Source organism: Seriola dumerili, unplaced genomic scaffold (assembly GCF_002260705.1).
Source record: "Seriola dumerili isolate Sdu_G_001 unplaced genomic scaffold, Sdu_1.0 BDQW01000621.1, whole genome shotgun sequence".
In the NCBI taxonomy this organism is placed as follows: Eukaryota; Metazoa; Chordata; class Actinopteri; order Carangiformes; family Carangidae; genus Seriola; species Seriola dumerili.
The window spans coordinates 368593-390159 of NW_019174876.1; the positions used below are offsets into that span (position 1 = coordinate 368593).

The 21567-nt window shown below is 37.5% G+C and overlaps 2 protein-coding genes across 4 annotated transcripts; one reads left to right on the plus strand and one right to left on the minus strand.

The window, feature by feature from the left end:
• Positions 1-8242: 8242 nt before the first annotated feature.
• On the minus strand, positions 8243-11631 carry LOC111236337 (CD209 antigen-like protein E). 2 transcript variants are annotated; one of them, XM_022765038.1, is made up of 6 exons: positions 11472-11631; positions 10532-10621; positions 9832-9924; positions 9432-9574; positions 9182-9282; positions 8243-9080 (listed from the first exon to the last, which is right to left on the minus strand). In XM_022765038.1, the coding sequence occupies exons 1-6, from the start codon at positions 11560-11562 to the stop codon at positions 8933-8935; spliced, it is 666 nt and encodes a 221-aa protein (XP_022620759.1). In that variant the 5' UTR covers positions 11563-11631; the 3' UTR covers positions 8243-8932. The 2 variants fall into 2 exon arrangements, with proteins under 2 accessions (XP_022620759.1, XP_022620760.1); XM_022765039.1 differs by lacking the exon at positions 10532-10621.
• A 3914-nt stretch (positions 11632-15545) lies between these two features.
• On the plus strand, positions 15546-20391 carry LOC111236321 (CD209 antigen-like protein E). 2 transcript variants are annotated; one of them, XM_022765015.1, is made up of 6 exons: positions 15546-15695; positions 17798-17884; positions 18125-18400; positions 18651-18814; positions 18914-19020; positions 19646-20391. In XM_022765015.1, the coding sequence occupies exons 1-6, from the start codon at positions 15599-15601 to the stop codon at positions 19806-19808; spliced, it is 894 nt and encodes a 297-aa protein (XP_022620736.1). In that variant the 5' UTR covers positions 15546-15598; the 3' UTR covers positions 19809-20391. The 2 variants fall into 2 exon arrangements, with proteins under 2 accessions (XP_022620736.1, XP_022620737.1); XM_022765016.1 differs by having other exon boundaries at positions 18125-18364.
• The last annotated feature ends 1176 nt before the right edge of the window (positions 20392-21567 follow it).

Sequence of the window (21567 nt, forward strand, 5' to 3'; positions counted from 1 at the left end):
CCTACATCAGGCATCACCAAATGGCGGATCGCGGTCCGGGCACGGACCCAGTGACGGTTCTGCTCGGGCCAGTGAAAATTATATTATAATTATAATATTAGGCCTAAAAAAAAGATAAATCATTCGTGCATGCGCAGCTATTTTAGTTTATACGACAGAAACGTCATCAATAGCCAAGCCAATCAAATCGATTGTTTACCTTTCAGCACCACGGAATGGGGGGGGGGATGGCTTGAGAAAAGTAGACAGTGAAAACCGAACTTTTAAAGATGAATGGACGGACCAATACATGTTCGTTCTGCCTGCAGCCAGTTCTAAACCTGTGTGTCTCATATGCTGTGAAACTGTGGCGTTAATTAAAAGTAGCAACGTTAAGCGTCACTATGAGACCAAACACGGATCGTTTGATGAAACATACCCGCAGAAGTCCGCAGCGAGGGCAAATAAAATGATCGAACTGAAAGCACAGTATGACCGGTCTACCCGTGTCCTCACACATGCATTTACAGGCCAGCAACGTGCAGATGAGTGTTCACTTAAGATTGCGTGGATTTTGGCGCAACACAAGAAACATTCAGCGATGGGACAGTGGTGAAGGAGTGCTTAAATGCGGCTGCAGAAACTTTACTTGACAGTAAACAAAAAAACGACGTGTGAAAAAATCAAGCAAATCCCATTGTCAGCTTCAACAACAACCAGAAAATCCGAACTATTAGCAGAGGATGTACTGGCACAGCCTGATGCGGCTGTTCAAAACGCAGTATGCATATCCTTAGCCATTGATGAGTCCACAGATGTAACAGATAATGTCCAGCTTTTGGTGAATGTGAGATTTCTTCACAAAGAGAAGAAAGAGATGTGTGAGGACCTGTTGGGTTTAATGCCACTAGTTAATACATGGTTAAAATAGGGGGTGGGCAGCTCAAAGGTCTTTTGTTTAGAAGAAGAAGAAGAAATTCAGTTACTTGAAATGTAGTAAAGACAACTACAGTAATGTTTTCCATTCAAGTGCCATACAAGTTCAGACTTATCAGTATGTTTAAAGTATATAACACTTGAAATTTGACAATAAATGACATAGAAAAGTACATATGTTGTTTTTTATTTAAATCAGGGTGCACTATTTCGAGTGACAATATAAGATTCGGACCTTTGCTGGGAGGACATTTTTGTAACTGGACCTCTTTGAATTTTAATTGAATACCCCTGCCCTACATGATCAAAACCAGATCAGTTTGACTCGATTCAAAACCGTAAAATAACTGTAGAGTTTTATCTGCACAGTGTCAACAAGTAAGATGTTACACTCCTCCTTCAGTTACCCAGCATTTTTATATCTTTGATACTTACTGTTTCTTCCTTTTGATATTTTTTTACTGTCACCTTCCTTTTTACATAATTTCCTCTTTTAGTGAGATGTTTTTAAGTCTTTTCATACCATATGCAAAGAGACAAAGCACAAACATATTCAGAAAACGTCAATTTGACGACACGTGCTGGAAATACTCACAACACTATGGAAGTGTTTCTGGGGGACACTAAAAAGTGATTTGGCTGGGACATAAAGGCCATGAAGCCATGTAAAATAATTTAACCTAGAAAATACGTAATAAAATCGTATTATTGATGTATAAGAATTACTAGATTTTTAGATTTACATTGATCCGCCACAATATTAAAACCAGTCACCTATTTTTTATTTAAGTATATTTTTTTGGGCTTTTATGCCTTTATTCGATAGTACAGTAGAGAGACAGGAAATGGGGAGGCAGAGAGAGGGGGAATGACATGCAGTAAAGGGCCGTCCGATGCGGGATTCGAGCCGGGGCCGACTGCAGTGAGGACTGTAGCCTCTACACATGAGGCGCCTGCTTAGACCACTACGCCACACGACGCCCTCAGTCACCTATTTTTAACGTTGTGGCTGATGAATATGTTTGACACATGTGACATGATTATTATTATCTGATGTTGCCACATCTGTTTTCTAAACAAGTTTCAAGAAGTTCCTCTTGATCGAATTTTGTTGCTTGGTTTTGAAACTTGACTGTAACGGAGAACCAAAGAAGAGAAGAGTATGAACAACTCTGCTATGAAATTGAGCTCAGTTTGAACTGCGCCTTTGCATGTTCGTTGCACCAAAGTAATCATGTCACAAATGCCCTTTCCCAAACTGATCCCTACTTGTAACAGAGACATCTATTACCATGGATTTAGTTAGTTCTACTATATTGTAGGCTAACAGTCTTACTTGCTATCAAAGCATCTGTACCTCATCTGTCCTACAGTGAAACCATTAACCATCCATTGTAATTTCTTTTAAGTGGTGACTTCGTGGACACTGAGCATTTATTCAGGTACACTTGTGGCTATGTGTGGTATTTATAATTGAATCAACTTGTGTGAGTTAAACTCCTAAAATGACCTGTGTTTATCTTTAACTGACACGTAGCCTCTCTGCAGCAGTTGTAGGAATATTGTGCCCCGATCTTGACTATATAGATTATCTTGAATAGCCATAAAGTTAAGGAGGCAAGAGGCCCCTTTTTCTCTTAACCACTTGCTAACAAACCAAAATGAACAAATGTTTATTTCCCACACAATCACTTCCTCTTCCTCTACTGCCAAATCTGGACTGTGAAGTACTCCACTACCACTTTTTGTTGACAAGTTCCCATCTTTAAATACCTGAAGTATCTTCAGCAAACTTAATTTTCCCTGTTCTGTTGAGCCATTTTAACCTAATTTTACTGTTAGTTCTTTCCAATATAATTTCACAATGTAGCTTGAACACTTCAAAGCTATAGACCTGCAGTGTCTCCAAACCTGCATTCAAAATTCTAGAGAAATTTGTTTTATGTTTAATACATTTGAGCCTGGTTTCTGAAGATTGTGGAGCAGGAGCTGATGATGTTGCTTGAGTTTTTGCCTTGGACATGCAGCTTATTATAAGTTCAGGAGTACATAATGCCATAGGCAGCAATTTAAAAAAAAAAAAAAAAAAAAGATCGACTGATGTAAATTTTGAGAGTCACACACGCAGTCCACAGTATTCACATGACACTAACATCCAGAATTCAGTCAATAGACTCTTCACAAACCTCAGCCTGTGGCGTCAGAGACCAATCAGCTGTCGCATCAATCAGTTCAGTACCAGACATTGTCTGATTTTCAGGGAAATAAACTGCATGTGGACTCCACTGAGATGAGCCCTGACAGTGACACACTGAGAAGGCTAGGAGGGTAATCCATCTTTAATTGGAGAAGCGGAGGGCTTAATTTTTTTCCCAAAAGAAAGAGTCTCATCTCCTCTTGTAGCTCAAAAAGCCAACTGAGCTACAAAGCTACAGAGCTTTCAATAATATTTCCTGCTTTTGTCCTTTTTTCCTTTTGATCCTAAACAACCCTAACCCGGCATCACAACCACAGTTATTAGAAATTCAAAGAGATCTTAACAAAGGTGTACAGTAGCTAATCACTTTCTGAGCCCAGAAAAAATGTGATACAGAAAAAGTACTTCCTCAATTGACCAATGTCAGAGAAATTTAAAAAAATTATAAAACATGAATCATGAAAAATAATTTATTAATTTTGACCTCTGTATTGTATTTGCAATTTTAACAAAATAGCATTTTCTATGAGGGTATGTTTGTGTGGGAGGCTCTTTGTTAACTGAGATAATAAGTGTCTCTGATGATATAAACCCCGGATCTTCATGTGGGTGTGGAGATTCAGTGCTTAAGCATTGTCTCTGATCCAGCTGACATCATAAAGCTGGTTATTATTTCAACCAGAACTCAATCAATTCAGCTATGAACACATTCACATGAAAGATGCGGGATTTGAGACAAACAGTCAAAGGCAAGTTAACGGGGCCCATGTTTCCCAAGTTAGGAGGGTTTTCTAAAAGTGTTTCTACGAACAATCTTAAATTTTCATACACATTTAATTAAAGCAGCACTCAGTAAAACATGTGGCCGTTAAGAGCTTTCTGTGGAGCTAAAGATGCTGCTGAATACACTTTAAAGTAGCTTTGCTTATTAAACTGTCTAAGCTATGTATTAGAAATGTGTACATATATTAAAAAGCAACAAAGAAATGTTTTATGCTTGGAGTTGTCCGGTATGAATATGAAGTGTAATTTTCAGTCTACAGCCCTAAGCTTGGTGTCCTTTTATAATTCATGTTGTTAGGTGAAGTCAGTTTAAGAGTACAAACTGTGACTGATTTAGCTGCTGCTGAAGCTTCATGAATATGCATGTCATCCATTGTGAATGTCATTCTCTCTCTCTCTCTCTCTCTTTTCTGTATCAGACCTAGGTCCTACTTTATACACAGTAAGTGTGTGGGTAACAACATATGCACCATAAATAAAAAGAAATCGGAACATATGGAACCTGAAATTAGATATAAGATACTTGGTGAGAAGAGGGAAAGGAGGACAATGAAGACAGAAACTGACAGATCTGTTAAACAAATCAATGATCCAGAGACAAAATGCACACAGCTTGGATGTGACATAACAATAAAAGTTGTATTAAATATACAAACAGTGAAAGTACATTATTGCAAGATTTTATAAGCATGCTGCTAAATATTTCAGTATCATCAGCTATAACAGTTATTGGTAAAAAATAAATTAATGACATTTTGTAAGAACAAACTCTGGGAATCCTTTGAGAAAAATTTGAGTGCAAATGGGTTAATGGCTAATTTGTGAATTCTCCAAACCTTTATTATACATTTGACTTACAAACTGACAAATTCACTGCAGCATAACCCACTTCCCCACTCTCCATCTTTGTTACTGTTTATGTTACAAAAAAAGCCAAGGCCTCTCAAGACGGAAAAATGACAAACGGTCCTCTTCTTAAAAAAATAAATCATCAATCAATCAAATCATAAATTCACACCTACAGTTATTTAGTGGGGACAAAATTCGAAATAAAATCAACAAAATATTGTAGGCAGTCTGTTGACTTCTCCATATATTGCCTGTGACCTGGACACATAGTTTTTGTAATTTTTTTTCACACCGTCTAATTTTCATTGCAGGAGATTAGACCATTGTTACTGTTGGAGTGTCTCCTGTAACACTAGGCTGGTAATCATTTAGTTAAAGCTGTGCTCCTGTGCCACATGCTGGACATTTAGATTTAGACTGTGTGAATGTTTATAGGCTGTACTTGCATGGCCCTTTTCACCAGGGACGTTTTGACATGTGGCAGAAGGAAAAGTTCAGGTGTAAATAATAATTAGCTGTCTCAGTTTCAGACAATTGTTGATACCACATTGTCACACTGTCATGTCTAACTGGGACACTTTATACAACAGAGCCATTGTTAATGTTGTTTGTAACACTTGTGCTTTACCTGCTATCACAAGCTGAAATGTCAGCTGTGAAAAAGGCCTATTGGCATCTTTCTCTTTTTCCTGTGGGGCTGAATCATTTCAGGAAAATATTTTTCTGGCAAATATTTTGATTGTGCATTGAATTGATTTTTCTTATTTAACTACAGGTCTACATAGTATTAACCCATCCAGTCGAGGCAGATGGCTGCTCACCCAGAGTCTGGTTCTGCTCGAGGTTTCTGCCTCTTAAAAGGGATTTTTTCCTTGCCACTGCCGCCTAGCGCTTGCTCTTGGTGGGAATTGTTGGGTCTCTGTAAATGATATTGTAAAGAGAAGGTCTAGAACTGCTCTATTTGAGTATTGGTTTGAAACAGGAACCAAACGCTGGTCTCCCAGGTCAAAGTCCTGTGTTTTGTCTCCCCATCTATCCACGCCGACCTCTTCCTCATGTGGACTTTGTCGCTCTTTATACTTCATCTCATCACATCACATGATCTCAAGCTCTTCTGATCCAGAGTGAGTCTCCAATTCACTTAAAGTAACTGTTTTTGCTTTTTAACCACAATACTCTCAACACAAAGTCCAACTACCATCATCAGTCTCCGGAGCTTTCAACCACATCTTGTGGCCTCCCTCAGCAGATGGATTCCCTCAGTTGTCATGGAGATGGTTTTTTATCAACACCTGACCTATTTCTGGTCACATGATAACATTATGTTGTATATTGGTGGGAAATGAATATCCTCTGTCTCTGTTCAAAGATGGTGTTTAGTGCCAGATGTGATTGTCCTCCTTGACCTTTTTCCAGCTGTCCACTGGCTCCTGGTTGGTTGATGACCTTTGACCTCTTCCGTTCAATGCTGTGATCATTTTCATTTGTTGAGAGCAGTTGTGAATAAAAAAACTACTACCTTGGAGCTTCATTTCTGTCTTTTGTCAAGGACTGAAATCTCTATGTAGCTGCTCTTTCTTTCCAGCCACATCACTGTAACTGGACTTCAGCTGCTTTTTTTTTTTTTAAATGTCTATTAATGTTGTTAAGACTGGTCTCCAACTGTTTTCTCAGTCAGGTTGTTGTACATGGTCTGTAACTGGACCATCTCCATTTTCCTCCCAGAGTTGCATTTGGTGTCTGCGTTTGGCACATGAACACACAGATAAAGAAACAATGTCAACCTGTATTATCTTATTGGGGCTTTGGTAGCTTGCTAATAGAGCACTCACATAGAAAAACCAGAGCTATGAATCCGGCCAGAAGGAGAAGACACAGCAGACCCAGAAACACTGCAGCTGTTCGGCAGGAACTCCTCTTTACACTATCAGCACCTGCAAGATAAAATGTAGTGTTTGTCATTCGTCTGTATTGTGTTTAATTTTTATTGTGTTTATTAATGTCAAATCAAATGAAGTCAAGACAGCCTTTGTATTGCTGCTTCCCATAATACAACACATTACAGGCAGTGAACTGAGCTGTGAACTGAAACTAAAAGCCAGGGCAGTGTCAAAGGGGTGCTCGGAAAGTGTTACCACAAGTACAGAGGTTTATGATTTTAATAAATAATAAATGTGATGTTCAGAGCAAAAGTCACCCGTTGAAATTCCACCATCCAGTATGAAACACGTTTGTGAGTCAACAAAAACTCATATTAATTTGTGTAGATTTATATGTAATTTTGTCAGGCACTCTGGGGCTCTTAAGCTAAAATTATAGTTGTTGGATTTTTTTTACATTTGCTAATGTGCATTGCTCAATATTGAGTTCACTTTTTTTCTTTAGAACTTCGTAAATTTAGCACAACAGAAGCCATTGTGGTCTAAACCATGGACTACTTTTGGTTCACACAAAATGTATTCAGTTACCATATCTTTCAAAATTCATGACTTTTTCTCACTCAGACTCAATCACCACCAAAACTTACATCTACATATGAAAAGAAACAAAAATAAATAAATAAAAGATAATAACCTATTTTCATTCCTTGATGATATATATGATCAGACGTCCCACATGGACACAGTGAATGCTGGTCATTGTGTTCTGAGCTTTTTATTACAGTCTACGTTTCTGAGTGCCAAAGATTTATTGTTAGAAGAAAAATATTTCGGTGTTCTGGAAAAAGAGTTGATCCTGAAATGTGTATGAAGCGTTTTGGTTACATTTGTGCATTTTGGATGTTAGATTAACTGTTGTGCTGAGCTGCATGTCGATTCAGAGAACCAAATGTGTGAAGAGTTTTGAAAAAATAATGAAAAAAAAAAAATAATAATAATAATCTGAAAAAACATCTATTAAGTTTGTGTGTTCCTGTGTGTAAGGCTGTAGTGAACACATTCACTTCTTTGCTTGTCTTCATTACCTGAGAGGGCAGGTCCAGTCCTGTTTGGCTCCTGGGTGTGGATGAACACGTTTTCATAGATATTTTTTGAACTATTCATCTCCCTTGACCTGTTGCTGTGATCACTGGACGGTCTCTCAACATTGACATAGATATCCAACTGTTGATCCATGATGTTCAGCTGCACTGACGGTTCTGTTTGGTCCTGAACTGCCTGGCACTGTCAAAATCTGCAGAGTGTGCCTCTGAACTCATAACAGTATCACTCTCACTCAAAGAGTGATGCTGTCTTAAAAGAAGCTGTAGCTTTTTATTTACCGCATGTATGTGACTCTCTACCTAACAGGAAACTGAGGACAGTGGCAAGAAGTATTTTACCACTACTACCATTTTTCCTATAAGTTGCAGCTGTATGATGGTGCTTTCCTTTTCGGTTAGACCTATGTTACACAATCACTTGAATTTCACACTTACTCAACCAAATATCTAGCTACTAACCTGCACCTTAATCAACAGGAAACCATCTGAAGTAAAACTCAGTTAGAGCTGTCTGTGCATTTTTATTTGAATAAAAAAGTGCCCCAATATTCTTGTAGACATACAGTACCTTTACACATCTGAAGTATTCCATGATACCTTGTTAGATAGATAATAAGTTTATTCAGTACAAGTTGCAGAACCTGACAAGCCATTTGTTGTGGCAGAGGTGATGGCAGCAATTAAAGCCATCCAATGATAAGTACAGTATTTCACCTCTATACCCCTGGCATTTTGACAAGCAACCATCTCACTCACATTTAAAGAAAATGGTTTCATCATTAGACATGGACAGTAAGAATATGTAGATGATAATATGTAAATTAATTACTCTTCAGTATCTGTCAAAAAATGTCACTGCCAGCTCTATTCTCTGTTATTTTTCACAACATTTAGCTCAGTATCCCCATTAAGACATTGGTCCAGTTTAGGTTAATATGTCACTTTTCAGTAACACTGAACAAACAAATAAGCCAGAGTAATTCATCAGTCTAATACAGCCAGTGGCCAGCTCCATAACCTAAAGTATACATGCTGTGTAATTAAGCCATTGCATCATTACATCGGCCCTCTTCAAAATCCAACTGATCCAACTCAACTTCAGAGACACAGGATTGTTAAATAGAATATATTGTGTGTGAAATGTGAATTTGAACAGATTCAGATTGAACATGAAGAGAATTTCAGTTTTGGTTTTACATGCTGATTCACAGAGCCATTGTCTTTTCACAGATCCAGAAGTTTTGACCTTCACATGGTATGTCATTCCAGCTATTTTCCTCATTAGGGAACCTAATTTCTACACAGTCTTCATTTTTGCCTTCATAACTGTTGGGCTCCCCGTTGGCCCAGTAGCTGAAACACAAAAAAACAAATCTGTTAACAAAGGACACAACACAATAAGCTTTTGATGGACAGCAACATGCTACAACACGTAAAGGAGTAAAGGTGTGAACCTTTTGGTTATCGGAGTGCCGTCCACCCACTTCCATATTCCTTCAGTCTCTCTGTCACTCAGTCCAATCCACGTGATCTTATGAAATTTTCTTGTAAAGTCCTTGTTTAGAGGGAAAAACAATAATCTGTAAGCAACAGAAATGAAACCGATTTCTATGCATCCTACGCTATATATTATATTTTTCACTCTTTTTCTTAATATCGTCTTTGTTAATCTCCAATATATAGATCCACAAATAAAACACACACCTGTTCTTCTTTGCTGTTGATAATCACCAGGTCTGCCCCTCTCTGCAGACAGTCATCTCTACTGTCGTGCCAGGATTTCTTCGTAGAAGAAATGTAATAGAAACTGGGATAGAAATACACCCATCCTTGTTGAGAATTGTGATCTGTTATGTTGGGGAGGAAGACCTTCAATATCTCAGACATTAACAATAAAATATAGACAGTCAAAATATTTTGGAGCCTGCCATCAGAATAATTTTAAGTTTTTCCAGTGAGTAATTGTAAATATTTAATAAAATGTCTAATTTATAATCAATCATTTTAGCACCTTTAGACATAATGTTTTGCCCATGCATTAAAGCTGATCAAAGTGTGCAGTGGATCATAACATCAGACTGGTATGAGTCATCCTCATACTTACCAAAGTTTATCAGTTTTCTCTTCAGGTAATCAAGCTCTTCGGTCAGGTTTTTGCAGCTGGCCTCAATACCTGATGGTTTATTATCAGAGGTGTCTGAAAGAGCAAAAACACCTCACATTACATTTTGCCGACAATGTTTCACACATTGGGAGAAATGGACACTTTCACATGTGGACAGGAGGAGGTTGGGGAACAAACCAGAGAACCAAACCTGTATGTGTGATTTAATGTAGGCTACACTATAGACTATACGCATGTTTACATTCTGAAAATTGTGACTTGGATTTCATTTTTCATTCAAGCTCAAATATAAAGTATGAAATAATTGGAAGGTCCCATCCCTCTTACTTAAAGAAAAGGATGGGACACATCTGTTTTCTTGTTCTGCTATTTGGCCTTATTCTGAACTTCCCCAAACTTGTCTCTATCTGATGTTGGTCACCCACAAAGTCTCATGCAATAATAAACAGGTACTGGAAACAGCAATACTACTACTAAACTGGATAAAAAATGTAACTGACTTTTAAAGAGGCATTGGTATATTATCATTAATCAAACTATCTACACGTAAATGTATATGAAGACAAAAACCTACTGAGAAAATATACAGATAAAGTGGCATCTTGTATTTACAATTGTTCAACTTTCTGGTCTGGGAAAACACTGGGCAAAAGTAGACACACAGTTTCAAACGACTCACAGAGAGCATAACGCAGGGAAATGTTGAGAGCAGCTTGGAGGACGCACAGGAGTCCAAAGCTCACACCAACCAGTGTGTACAGTTTTCTTCCTGAGTGCAGAAATCACACACACAATGATCATTTGATGCCCAGCTGCCTGTTTACAGAGTAATCTGAATTAGTTTGCTGGGTAAAACCTGACACATGCTCAAGGACATGGACTGATGTGTAAAGATCTATTCTGGTTTTAATTCACCAAAATTCACCAAAACTCCAGGGTGTGGATGAATACGTTTTCATAAATATTTTGTGAACTTTTCCCTTGTCCTGTCGCTGTGATGACCAGAAGGGCTCAACATATACACGTATATATCCAGCTGTTGCTCTAGGATGTTAGGCTGCACTGACGGTTCAGATTGGTCCTGAGGTGCCTGAAGCTGTCAAAGTCTGCCAGCTGAATTTATAACAGTACCTCTCTGACTCTGACTCTAAGAGTGACACTGTCTTAAAGCAGCTGTAACTTTCTATTTACTGTATACATGCGTCTCTCTACTGAACAGGAAACTGTAAATATGAAGTATTTTAAGTTGACCACTATTACCTTTTTGGCCTATAAGTTGCAGCTGTATGATGTGCTTTACCTTTTGGTTAGAGCTACCCACCCAACCACCCACCTACTTACCTACTTACCTACTTACCAAGGCATTCAGTTATTCAGATAAATGAGCCAAACTCCTTGTTGTAAAGTTGCATTCAAGCTCCATTAAATTTGAGGATGTATGTAAGCTAAAGGCATTTTTATACATTTTCATATAAGTGGCAGAAAATACTGAGGGACTGATTCTTCCTTATAGCTTTTCTAATTTTTTAAAACTTTTTCTAAAAAGTTACATTTTGTCCAAAACTGAATTTATGGTTAAAACCGAGAATATTCATTGAGCTGTAGGATTTCTGTCTTACCTGACATAACAGGAGTCACTGCTGCGCTGTCTTCCCCAGTGTGCCTCTTTGAGGCAACACTTCTGGCCACTTGATAATTTATATATTCCATAGTAATATCAGATGCTCTTTATGGAAAATGCTCACTACCCCACTGACTAGAGTCGGGGGAATAGTGATGAACAATGTGTTGTCTAAGAATGATACTTATGATCACTTCTTCTTTTATATTTTTGAATTTGCTGAAGATTATCACACCTTCTTCCTCATTTTTCTTTAATTTTTTCTTTTTCTTTTTATCGCTGCCTCAATTTGAACTTGCCTCTGCTTCCTGTGTGGTATCTTGAGGTGCTGATGTGAAGATGTGATCACCGCTGACACGTCTTTACTTGCAATCAAAAAGAAGTTTATTTACAAGAAAGAAACAGTGTCAAAAAATGCCGAATCCCGGAGCATCTCTGCCAATGTGAGATCTCTCCTCTAACGTCTCCAAAACCCCTCTATTTATCGGCTCAACCCTCCTTTGGGATTTACCCTTCTTTCAATAGGGAGCCTTCACCCAGAGATTGACCACATCTGGACTGTGGTCTTTGGCCTTTAACCTGTTGGGCCAAGCAAGGACCCCCACATCCTGAGTCTCTCATACTGTATTTAACAGAAACCTGATGTATAAACAGTATAAACAGTTTTGCCCTAAATGCACATTCCTTAACCTCAACTTATAATGGATGGTTCAAGGAAACCTTTGACAAAGTTTTGGTTGACACCCTTTTTAGACTTTAGGATGAGACACGCATAGAAGAAGAACATGCAACAATTTATAATGTTGTAACATAAGGAAATGAAGTGGATAATACACTACACCTGCAAAGTGGAAAATCTTAAAACTTCAAAGAGGCCTCATAATTCCTTTGTTTTACATCAGGGGTTCATCAGAATGTTATTGATATGAAGTTATTTTTTGATAGACAAAAAATTACTATAGAGTTTAATCCTCACCTGGAGTGAGATGTTCTCTTACCCTTTCCCCTTTGAAAACAATGAATTCCTTGTACAGTTTTGAATGATGAATGAACAACTGGAGATGAACCGAACTCTCATCTTCACATACAAGTCCTCTCATCCTCTATCTTAATATTACACAATGATTAGACCTGGAAACTTTACTGCATTACTCTCTAATGGCCCATCAGTCTGTAAGTAATTACATTTTATAATTATATTATAAGTACTTAAACATTAACCATGAAATGGAAAGTGCCATTATAAGAGACATTTTTACTCAATATTCTTCTCTAAAATTTAAAATCTGCCTGAAAATATTGAACCGTGAAGTATAAAATAATATTGCTTATATAAATGTGACATCTGAGCCTTTGCGAGCCATATAGATAAAATGATTTGTTTTATTTTGTCATACAGCCATGTGACAATAGAATCCATAGAATCACAATTAGAATTACCGCCTCGCAGTTTGTATGCCTCTGCCACTCAGACTAGTTTCAGGCTACATCCCGGTTCCTCCAGAGTCATATTAAATATTAACCATTTGTGTGAAATTTTATCATAATTGCCGTGTGAAGTCATCAGTAATGGCTACAAAGTGTTTTCTGAGGTCACCATGGCCTTTGACCTTTGACCACCAAAATCTAATCAGTTTGTCTTTGAGTCCAAGTGAACATTTTTACCAGATTTGAAGAAATTCGCTCAAGGCATTACAGACATATTGCATTCATAAGGCCATAACTGCATTTTGTGAGGTCACCGTGACCTTTGACCACCAAAAATCTAGTTCATCCTTGAGTCCAAATTTGAAGAAGTTCCTTCAAGGTGTTACTGAGATATCGTGTCCAGGAGAATGGGACAGACAGACGGACAACCCAAGAACAATACGCCGGCTATTAAGCCTATTATGGCTCTGGCCGTCACCGGCGCCAGAGGCATAATGACATGTTGCACAACAAAATGTCATCACCGGTTGAGGTTGTATTGAGAAATCAAAACTTCCAACATTACAGTCACTCCTCCACTGCCAAAGCTGTGAACTAATCATTTTCTTAATACAAAGCAGAAGTAGACCATACAGCAGTAAACAAGCAAAATGGCATTGACTTTTACAACTGGTAATCACAGATGATAGTAATCAGTTACGCAGCTCATGTCAGATAAATCATTTACCAGGTCTATTATGTCTTCAACAAGTGGTTTACATCCCCTGCTTTTATCTCCTTCCATGGTCAGAAATTATGACCAACGCTTGAAAGTTGGGAGAGAAGAAGAAGAGGAAGTTAGACGTCAGGCTAACACAGCGTGGTCTGGGAATGGAAGTGAAATCATAATCGATTTAAAGCATGTATAACCACAAGAAAATCACATACAGGACAATGCAACCACATTTTACAGTGCCAAGAAAATAGAAGTGAACCCTTTTATTTTATGCACTAATTTGTCCTGAAATATGGTCAGATCTTCATCCAAGATACAAGTATGAGCAAGCGCTATTTTGACTAATAACGACAATAAATAAAAACAAACTGTCTATAAATAGAAGAATGGTCCAAACTTCCTCCTGAACATTGTGCATATTTGATCAACAGCAATAAGAAGTGCTTATTTGAAGTCATTGGTGCTAAATACAGGATGCACACAGGAAACCCATTCTTACACTATTTCCCACTCATGTGATGTACACACGTCACACATAAAGACACTGTGTTCAACCTTTCACACATACGCCATGTGACTATGTGTGAAACATTTTCTTTGCTACCTTTTGGCTGGGCCTTGTGCCCCTTCATTAATAGTGTTCTCTGTGTGTTAAATTAGTAAATTCAGTTGAATGTTTCAGTAAAAATCATCAGTCAGGTTTTTACAAACAACATTGTTTAATTTGTGTAGTTTTATCTCTGTTCCACAGGGTCATGATCTATTGGGGTCAGCTCTACTGTGGTGTGTTTGATGTATTTTCTTCTGCTGTGGTTCTGCCTGTGATTTTATGGATCAGCTGCTTAACAGTAAAAACAGGTTTATACCATTAAGTCCTGTTAGCAGCGAGGGGCTGGGAATTGTTAAGATGTGGGAGAATGAGTGTAGAGTGTCATTTTCTGGGAGACAGAGTAGGTGGCAGCTTGCTGTGAGGCTATTGTCTCTGTTTCAGTTTTATTTTCATCAGTAAATCAACCTTTTTTACATGGACTCTTGCCCATATCTGCTTCTTCAACATCCCCATTAAAGTTTTTCCAGTGCTACACAACATCTGCTGCACTTCTTATGCCACTATAACACGGCTTTTATGCATTTTTTTCCCCCATAAATTAGTAGCAGTGATGTGTAATGGTCAGGTTTAATGTTGTGGCACACACACAATCACATATTTCAACACAAGTGAAGTGAAATTGCGCATCTTCCTTTCATGGACAAGTATAAAGACTGGTGGAACAGACAAAAGTACTGATATGGAAACAGGTGATTAAGGGTTATTATGTTGTTGGAGTGGAAATCAAGCTTGTGAATGTTTTCACAATGAGTCAGATTTTGTAGTTGTGAGTCTAATTATCTGGGCCGCGCTTTTTGAGGTGTAGCATTGCTACTAAGTTGTCCAGTTTGCCTGTGTATTGTGATTATTAGGATAATTCACATAATTTATTTGTTGATTTACGATTGTGGAAGTGTTGTCAGGAATGTTACGCATACACACATGTTCCACATAACGCACCATTAAACAATTTGTTTTCAAAACCTTTGTCTGATCTTTAGTTCATGCCTGTTTTTATTTAGATTTTTAAATATTTTGTCACCAACAAGGACATTTATATTGACCTTTTTATTACTTTTTTTGCATAGATGCTTAAAGATAACTTTTGAGGCAATGTTGAGAAACTATACTATATGTTGTAGTATGACTTCAAAGGTAAAAGGAAGGTGGAGAAATTGTATATATTAAAGGTTATCAACTCCACAACTAAGAAATTCTGTTATTCAGGTAAAACATGTTAGCACAAGTCCAATGTTTCATTGCTACATTATTTTTCCTTCCGCTTTTTTTTGGTCTCTTCTGAAACTGTCAGCTGTGTATTAGGTCACTCCTGAAGAACACACACCAAAAGAAGGAACACAGAATCTGCCGACTAGACGTCTCACCATCCACAATGGCAACTGGGACTATACAGCAAATGGAGATGCTGGATTACATAAATGAGCAACCAAGACATGGACAGGAAAGGAGCAGGGATACAAATCAAACAGGTAATAACACACATCATCTTATTATAACAACACTATATTATACAACACTGGTCAATGTAGAAGTTGCACATGATTATCAAGTTTTTTTTAGTGTTGTAGTAGCATGTCAAAATAATGAGGAAACATCTTTAAATAAACATATCTGTCCTCCCTCTCTCTCTCTCTCTCTCTCTCCCCCCAGCTTTCCTGTCTCTCTCTGTCTCTCGCTCACTGTCACTGTAATAAAGGCAAACTGACCAAAAAATAACTAAAAGAAAAAAACAAAAAACATTCACTTACAATGCATGTACTGTATAATACCCACTCATGGCAACACAGTGGTCATGGTTACAGAGTCAGAAGTGAAGATACACTTAAGATACAGGTTGAGGTCTTTCGAAAACTAATTTTTAACCACTCCACAGATTTCATGTTATCAAACCATAGTTTTGGAAAGTCGGTAAGAGCATCCATTTTGTGCATGACATAAGTCATGTTTTTCAACAATTGTTTACAGACAGATTGTTTTGCTTTTAATTTACTATATCCCAATTCCAGTGGGTCAGAAGTTTACATGCACCAGGTTCACTGTGCCTTGAAACTGCTTGCAAAAATTACAGCAAATGATGTCAGGGCTTTAAAAGCTTAATAATCTGAGTTAATTGGGGGTGTACCTACCTGTCAAAGTATTTTAAGGCCTACCTTTAAAGTCAAGTGCCTCTTTGATTGACATCATGAAAAAAATCAAGAGAAGTCAGCCAAGATGTCAGAAAAAAATGTGGACCTCCACAAGTTTGGTTCATCTTTAGGAGAATATTCCAAAGTCCTGAAGGTTCCATGTTCATCTGTACAAACAACAGTACGCAGTATGCCATTCGTTGTGAAAATTGCAAAGAGCAATGAACCTTGTGAAGATGCTGGAGGAATCAGGTACAAAAATATCTAGACTACAGTTTGCAACTGCACAAGGGAACAGAGATCTTACTTTCTGGAGAAATGTCCTGCGGTTTGATGAAACAAAAATGAAACTGTTTGGCAATAATGACCAACATATGTTTGGGGAAAAAAAGGTGAGGCTTGCAAGCCAAAGAATACATCCCAACAGTGAAACACAGGGGTGGCCGCATCATGTTGTGGGGGTGGTTTGCTGCAGGAGGGACTGATGCACCCCGCATCTGTGTTTGCCTGCTCTATATGGCAGGGGTATTTCTAAAGGGGGGGGGGGCACGGGGTGCTACATCCATTGTGTGGAAGCCAGTGTAACACTGGCCTCAGATTAAATGATGTTCTGCCACTAGGGGTCTCTCAGTCTAAGCAGTAACAAAAGACAGAGTGTCCTCTTCCACAAAACAAAGAGCCCTGGAGATTAAAACTGGTACAAACACTCATGTTAAAAATGATTGTTTCTCTGACGCTGTTCGGTGGATACAGGCGGTCTCGAGGGGGCTGGGAGCCAAGCTGCCGTTAACATGTGATTTCCAGTGAATAAAATCCTTCATTCGGTTAAAATACATTGATCAAAATCATGGATTTCTTTATGTTTAAAAATTGGTGGAAACATTTGGACTAATGTCGCTCATGTTTCTTTCACCAGTGGAATTTGTTGTCAATATGTAACATGTTTAGATCTCTGACATTAATTTGGCGAGTACAATGTCGTTGTAACTATTGTAACTATTGTAACTACTGTAACTAGTGCAGGGAGGGCGTTTATGACCAGGAGAAAAATATGGAATGAAACTAACTTGAATGAATATGATTTATTTCAAGGAAAAATAAACAAATAAGAGTTTGCTGATACTATTGTGCTGACATTTATTTTGCTAAAATTGAACTTGGATCCTTTTTTATTTGCTGCTTAGTTTTTTATGATTGGTAAAAATTGTTAGGCGAGGTGGTGTGAACTTTTCTCAGAAACAGTTTGAGAACCACTGTTTTAACTGATGGAAACCATAAAATGTAATCATCCTTAAAGCAACATTAGGATACTAACATGTTAATGGTTGCTTAGTGTAAGAGCAAAAGCCTGTATCTCCATGTTTGATACATCAACAATACATCATGGCTGCTATTGTGGTTATAGACTTTTTTTGTTCTTGTGTGTCTGTGTGTTGATCTTGCAGAAAGAAGACTCGCTCACCTGCTTTTCCTCAGCTTTGGGGTGCTGTGTATCATACAAGCCATTCTCAATATTTCTTTACGCCTTGCTCGTGAGTATGGTCTCTTTGTTTTTGAAAATGTATTTCAAAACATGGCATTGTGTAATTTGAGATTTGCTAAGACAGTTGCAAAGACAGCTTCCCATTTTGCAAATATAACTCTCTGTGGTAATTTGACATGTTGCTGTAAAACTTAGCAGTCAAAGAAAACCTGAAAAGCATTTTGATTTATTAAGATTTTATTTAAAAAATGAATTTCAATTGAACAAATTTCTGTTTCTTTTCTACCAGTGTACTCGAGCAAGGAATCATCTCCCTTGGACTGCAACACAACTCATTTTACTGACCAAAAGAAGGCGGTGGAAATGAATTGTGAGGGAAAGAGGCCTGGTTATCATTGCAACAGACTACAAGAAAGATTCAATGCCTTGACCAGAGACAAAGACATGCTCGAAAACAGAAACAATGAACTCAACAACAAGATAAAGAAGTTGGAGGAGGAGAGGGACAGACTGAAAATGATGCTGAATGGTCTGAAAAAATCAAGTCTGCGGATCTTAACTTCTGGTCTTCTTCTTTTCTTCTTATTTCATTTTAATTATTATTTTTTTCTTAGAAAATAACCTATGCACTCAATGTTGTAGCTATATTAGGACCGATATTAGAAATCATTAGTTATGTTTACATTTATGTTTGTATAGATTTGTCAAGTCATTTATCATTGTCTGAGTTATTTTTGTACTTCAAGCTTCCCATCCAAATACATCAGAATCTAATATATATGTGTCATATATCGTTTGTTTATTTTTTCTTCCAGGGCAGGGTGACGGTGCGTCCTCTCAAAAGTGTCCTGCAGACTGGAGGGAGATCAACTCCAAATGTTACTTCCTCTCCAATGAGCAGAAGACATGGGGGGAAAGCAGAAAATACTGTCAGAGAAATGGAGCTGACCTGGTGGTGATCGACAGTGAACAGGAACAGGTACTGTTACAGTACATCCGTGTTTGTGTCTCTATGTGTGCGTAGGATATTCTTGATGGTGAAGAACAGTTACATTCTCTATTATCTTAATCTCAACAGGCTGCGTTGTACCGTCTGGATGGGGATGCTGATCTTTTGTTCTGGATTGGTCTGTATAACATCAATGGGATCTTTAAATGGGTGGATGGATCTGCACTGACTAAATCGTAAGGCCTTGAGCATACTCCTCAGTCTTTCTGATATCAGCAGCGCACAGATGAATACTTTTTAATTTGGGCAGGTTCACCTGTAGCAGTGCTTGGCTCATGAAAAATGACCAGGCTGCAAATCTTATGCTTGAATTAACACTGTTAGTATCTAGTATCATTACTATGTCAGTCCTGGCATTTTGAAAAAGTGCCAACACACCATAGCTTTTCACTTTTTCAATATTTGGAAAGAAATACATACATAATATAAATTCTCAAATATAAGCTGTATACAAGTTTGTAATAACACTGGAGGAGATGTAATTGCCTCCAGTTAGTAGAAATTCAGCACTATGTACATTTTCACAGCACTAACTCAGTCAGTACAATAACAATAAGTATCTGCTGCTCTGAGTTTTCTTTTTTTTTAACAGATACTGTTTTCATTTAATAATAATATGAATACACTTTCACTTCACAAATATCTGTGCAGAAATTTGTGCTGTGGAAATGTACATTACCCTCTAAACAACATAGTTTATCTTTGTAACGACCCCTGGGCTTCGCACTGTTAGTTGGACAAACTGCTGTCAGTCCAGTAATCAAACATCTCTCTGACCTCCATCACTGTATCGTCCTTTAGATTTTGGCAGGATGGTCAGCCGGGTGACGGTGGTCCCAACAGAGAGGACTGTGTGGAGATGTATCACTTCAACCCATTGAAGGCCAACTGGAATGATGCCCCCTGTGGACAAAAGCGGCGCTGGTTGTGTGAGAAAGATCAGAGTACCAGTTCACACTGTTAGCTGAAGAACATACGTGTCTGTTCATGTAAAATAATGTGCTTTTGAAGTTCACGTTTAAAAAAAACCCTCTGAAATAAAGCTGATTTTAAGCAATGATACACCATAGCATCTACAAAACTGAAACATGGGGAAATAAAATAAGCAAATCTGATTTGAGAATAAAACACAATGAATTTAATAAATGTGAACAAACTTTCAGCTACTTTGTGCAACTTGGTGATGTGTTTGGATACTGCAGTATATTATATACACCTTTGTGTAACTTGGAGGTACTGTGTGGTACACATTATGCTGTATGTATATAATGTATTTTCTGGTAAATGATTATAGTAACTGAGTGGGAACCTCCATTTGGCTTTGTTAGTGATAGTTAGCATAGTATATAAATTCATAGAAATAGAATATCAATCAAGAATCAATAGTGCAGACTAATATAAACATTGGTTGTCGTATTTCATGCATGTGCTTTAAAGTTATTGCTTGTAGTGTATTTCTCTGGGGAGGTTAATATGTTATGTATATATTCTATATTATGTTATGTGTAATATGTGTATGTAATATTTTGTCAGCTGCACACACACACACCCACACACACACACACACACATATAATATATGTATGTATGTATGTGTGTATATACATATATATGTATATATATATATATATATATATATACACACACACACACATACATACACATATAATGTATATGTATATGCAGCTTGCTGACCTGGTGATCCTCCAACAGGGGACAGGGTTGCTCAAGGGATGGCAGTGACAGTCAGTCGTTCCCCCATGGTCACGGATGACATTGCTCATCAGCTATATTTATATATGACATAACTCAACAGCTATATTTAGATATTTTGACAGTAGTATTTTTGCTCTAAGCACTGCTATATGCCTGTGAATGAGGAAGAATGTCAAAGTGGATGTGTAATTTTATTCTTTCCTATTTACGTTCTGCTTTCTGCACTGAATAGACAGTATTTTTGTCCTCTTGGTTGTTTTTATGTAGGCATAATCCTTTCAAGTTTAACTACTGCGATTTAATGTAATTGGCATAGAATATTAATTTGCCGTCTCTATAACATGTCTGTACAATGAAAGAACTGCACAGAGCAAAAACAGGTAACTGTCTTGTCAGGAATACTAAGGTTAGTTACAAAGCATGCAACAATGGCTAGAGCCAATATTATCAGCAGATCCAGTGTGTGAGCATGACTGTAAACTGAATAAAATCAACTGAGAGCAGTACATTAGAAAACATTCGAGATTGTAATATAAGTGTATTAATGATTATGCAACCATAACATTTTGTTCTATCACATTACATCATTAAACTACAAATTAAACTAGGAAACGCTCTATATTTCTACATGTGATTGAAGGCCAATGTGAAGAGATTACATGGTCTCCTTTTTATTAATTGCATGTAGTTTTTAGTATGGATATTTCCACATTTGACAAGTTGTCATGTCATGTCCATCAAAACACATGAGAAATGCATAGCACTATGAGCTGAGAAATCAATAAAATTGGCTATTCATTAAAATGTTTAATTTAGTTGATCTTCAGTGAATATGCACAAAAGTGAATTTTATTAATTTAATGATTGTTTAATGTTATTTTTTTTTAGGTACATAGCATGGATCAGGGGTCAGCAGTTAGGATCAACCATGTGCCAGTTTTTTTCAGCATTGTTCAACAAAGAGCCAACAATTACAGATGTGATGGAAACACTTTTGTTAGTGTATTT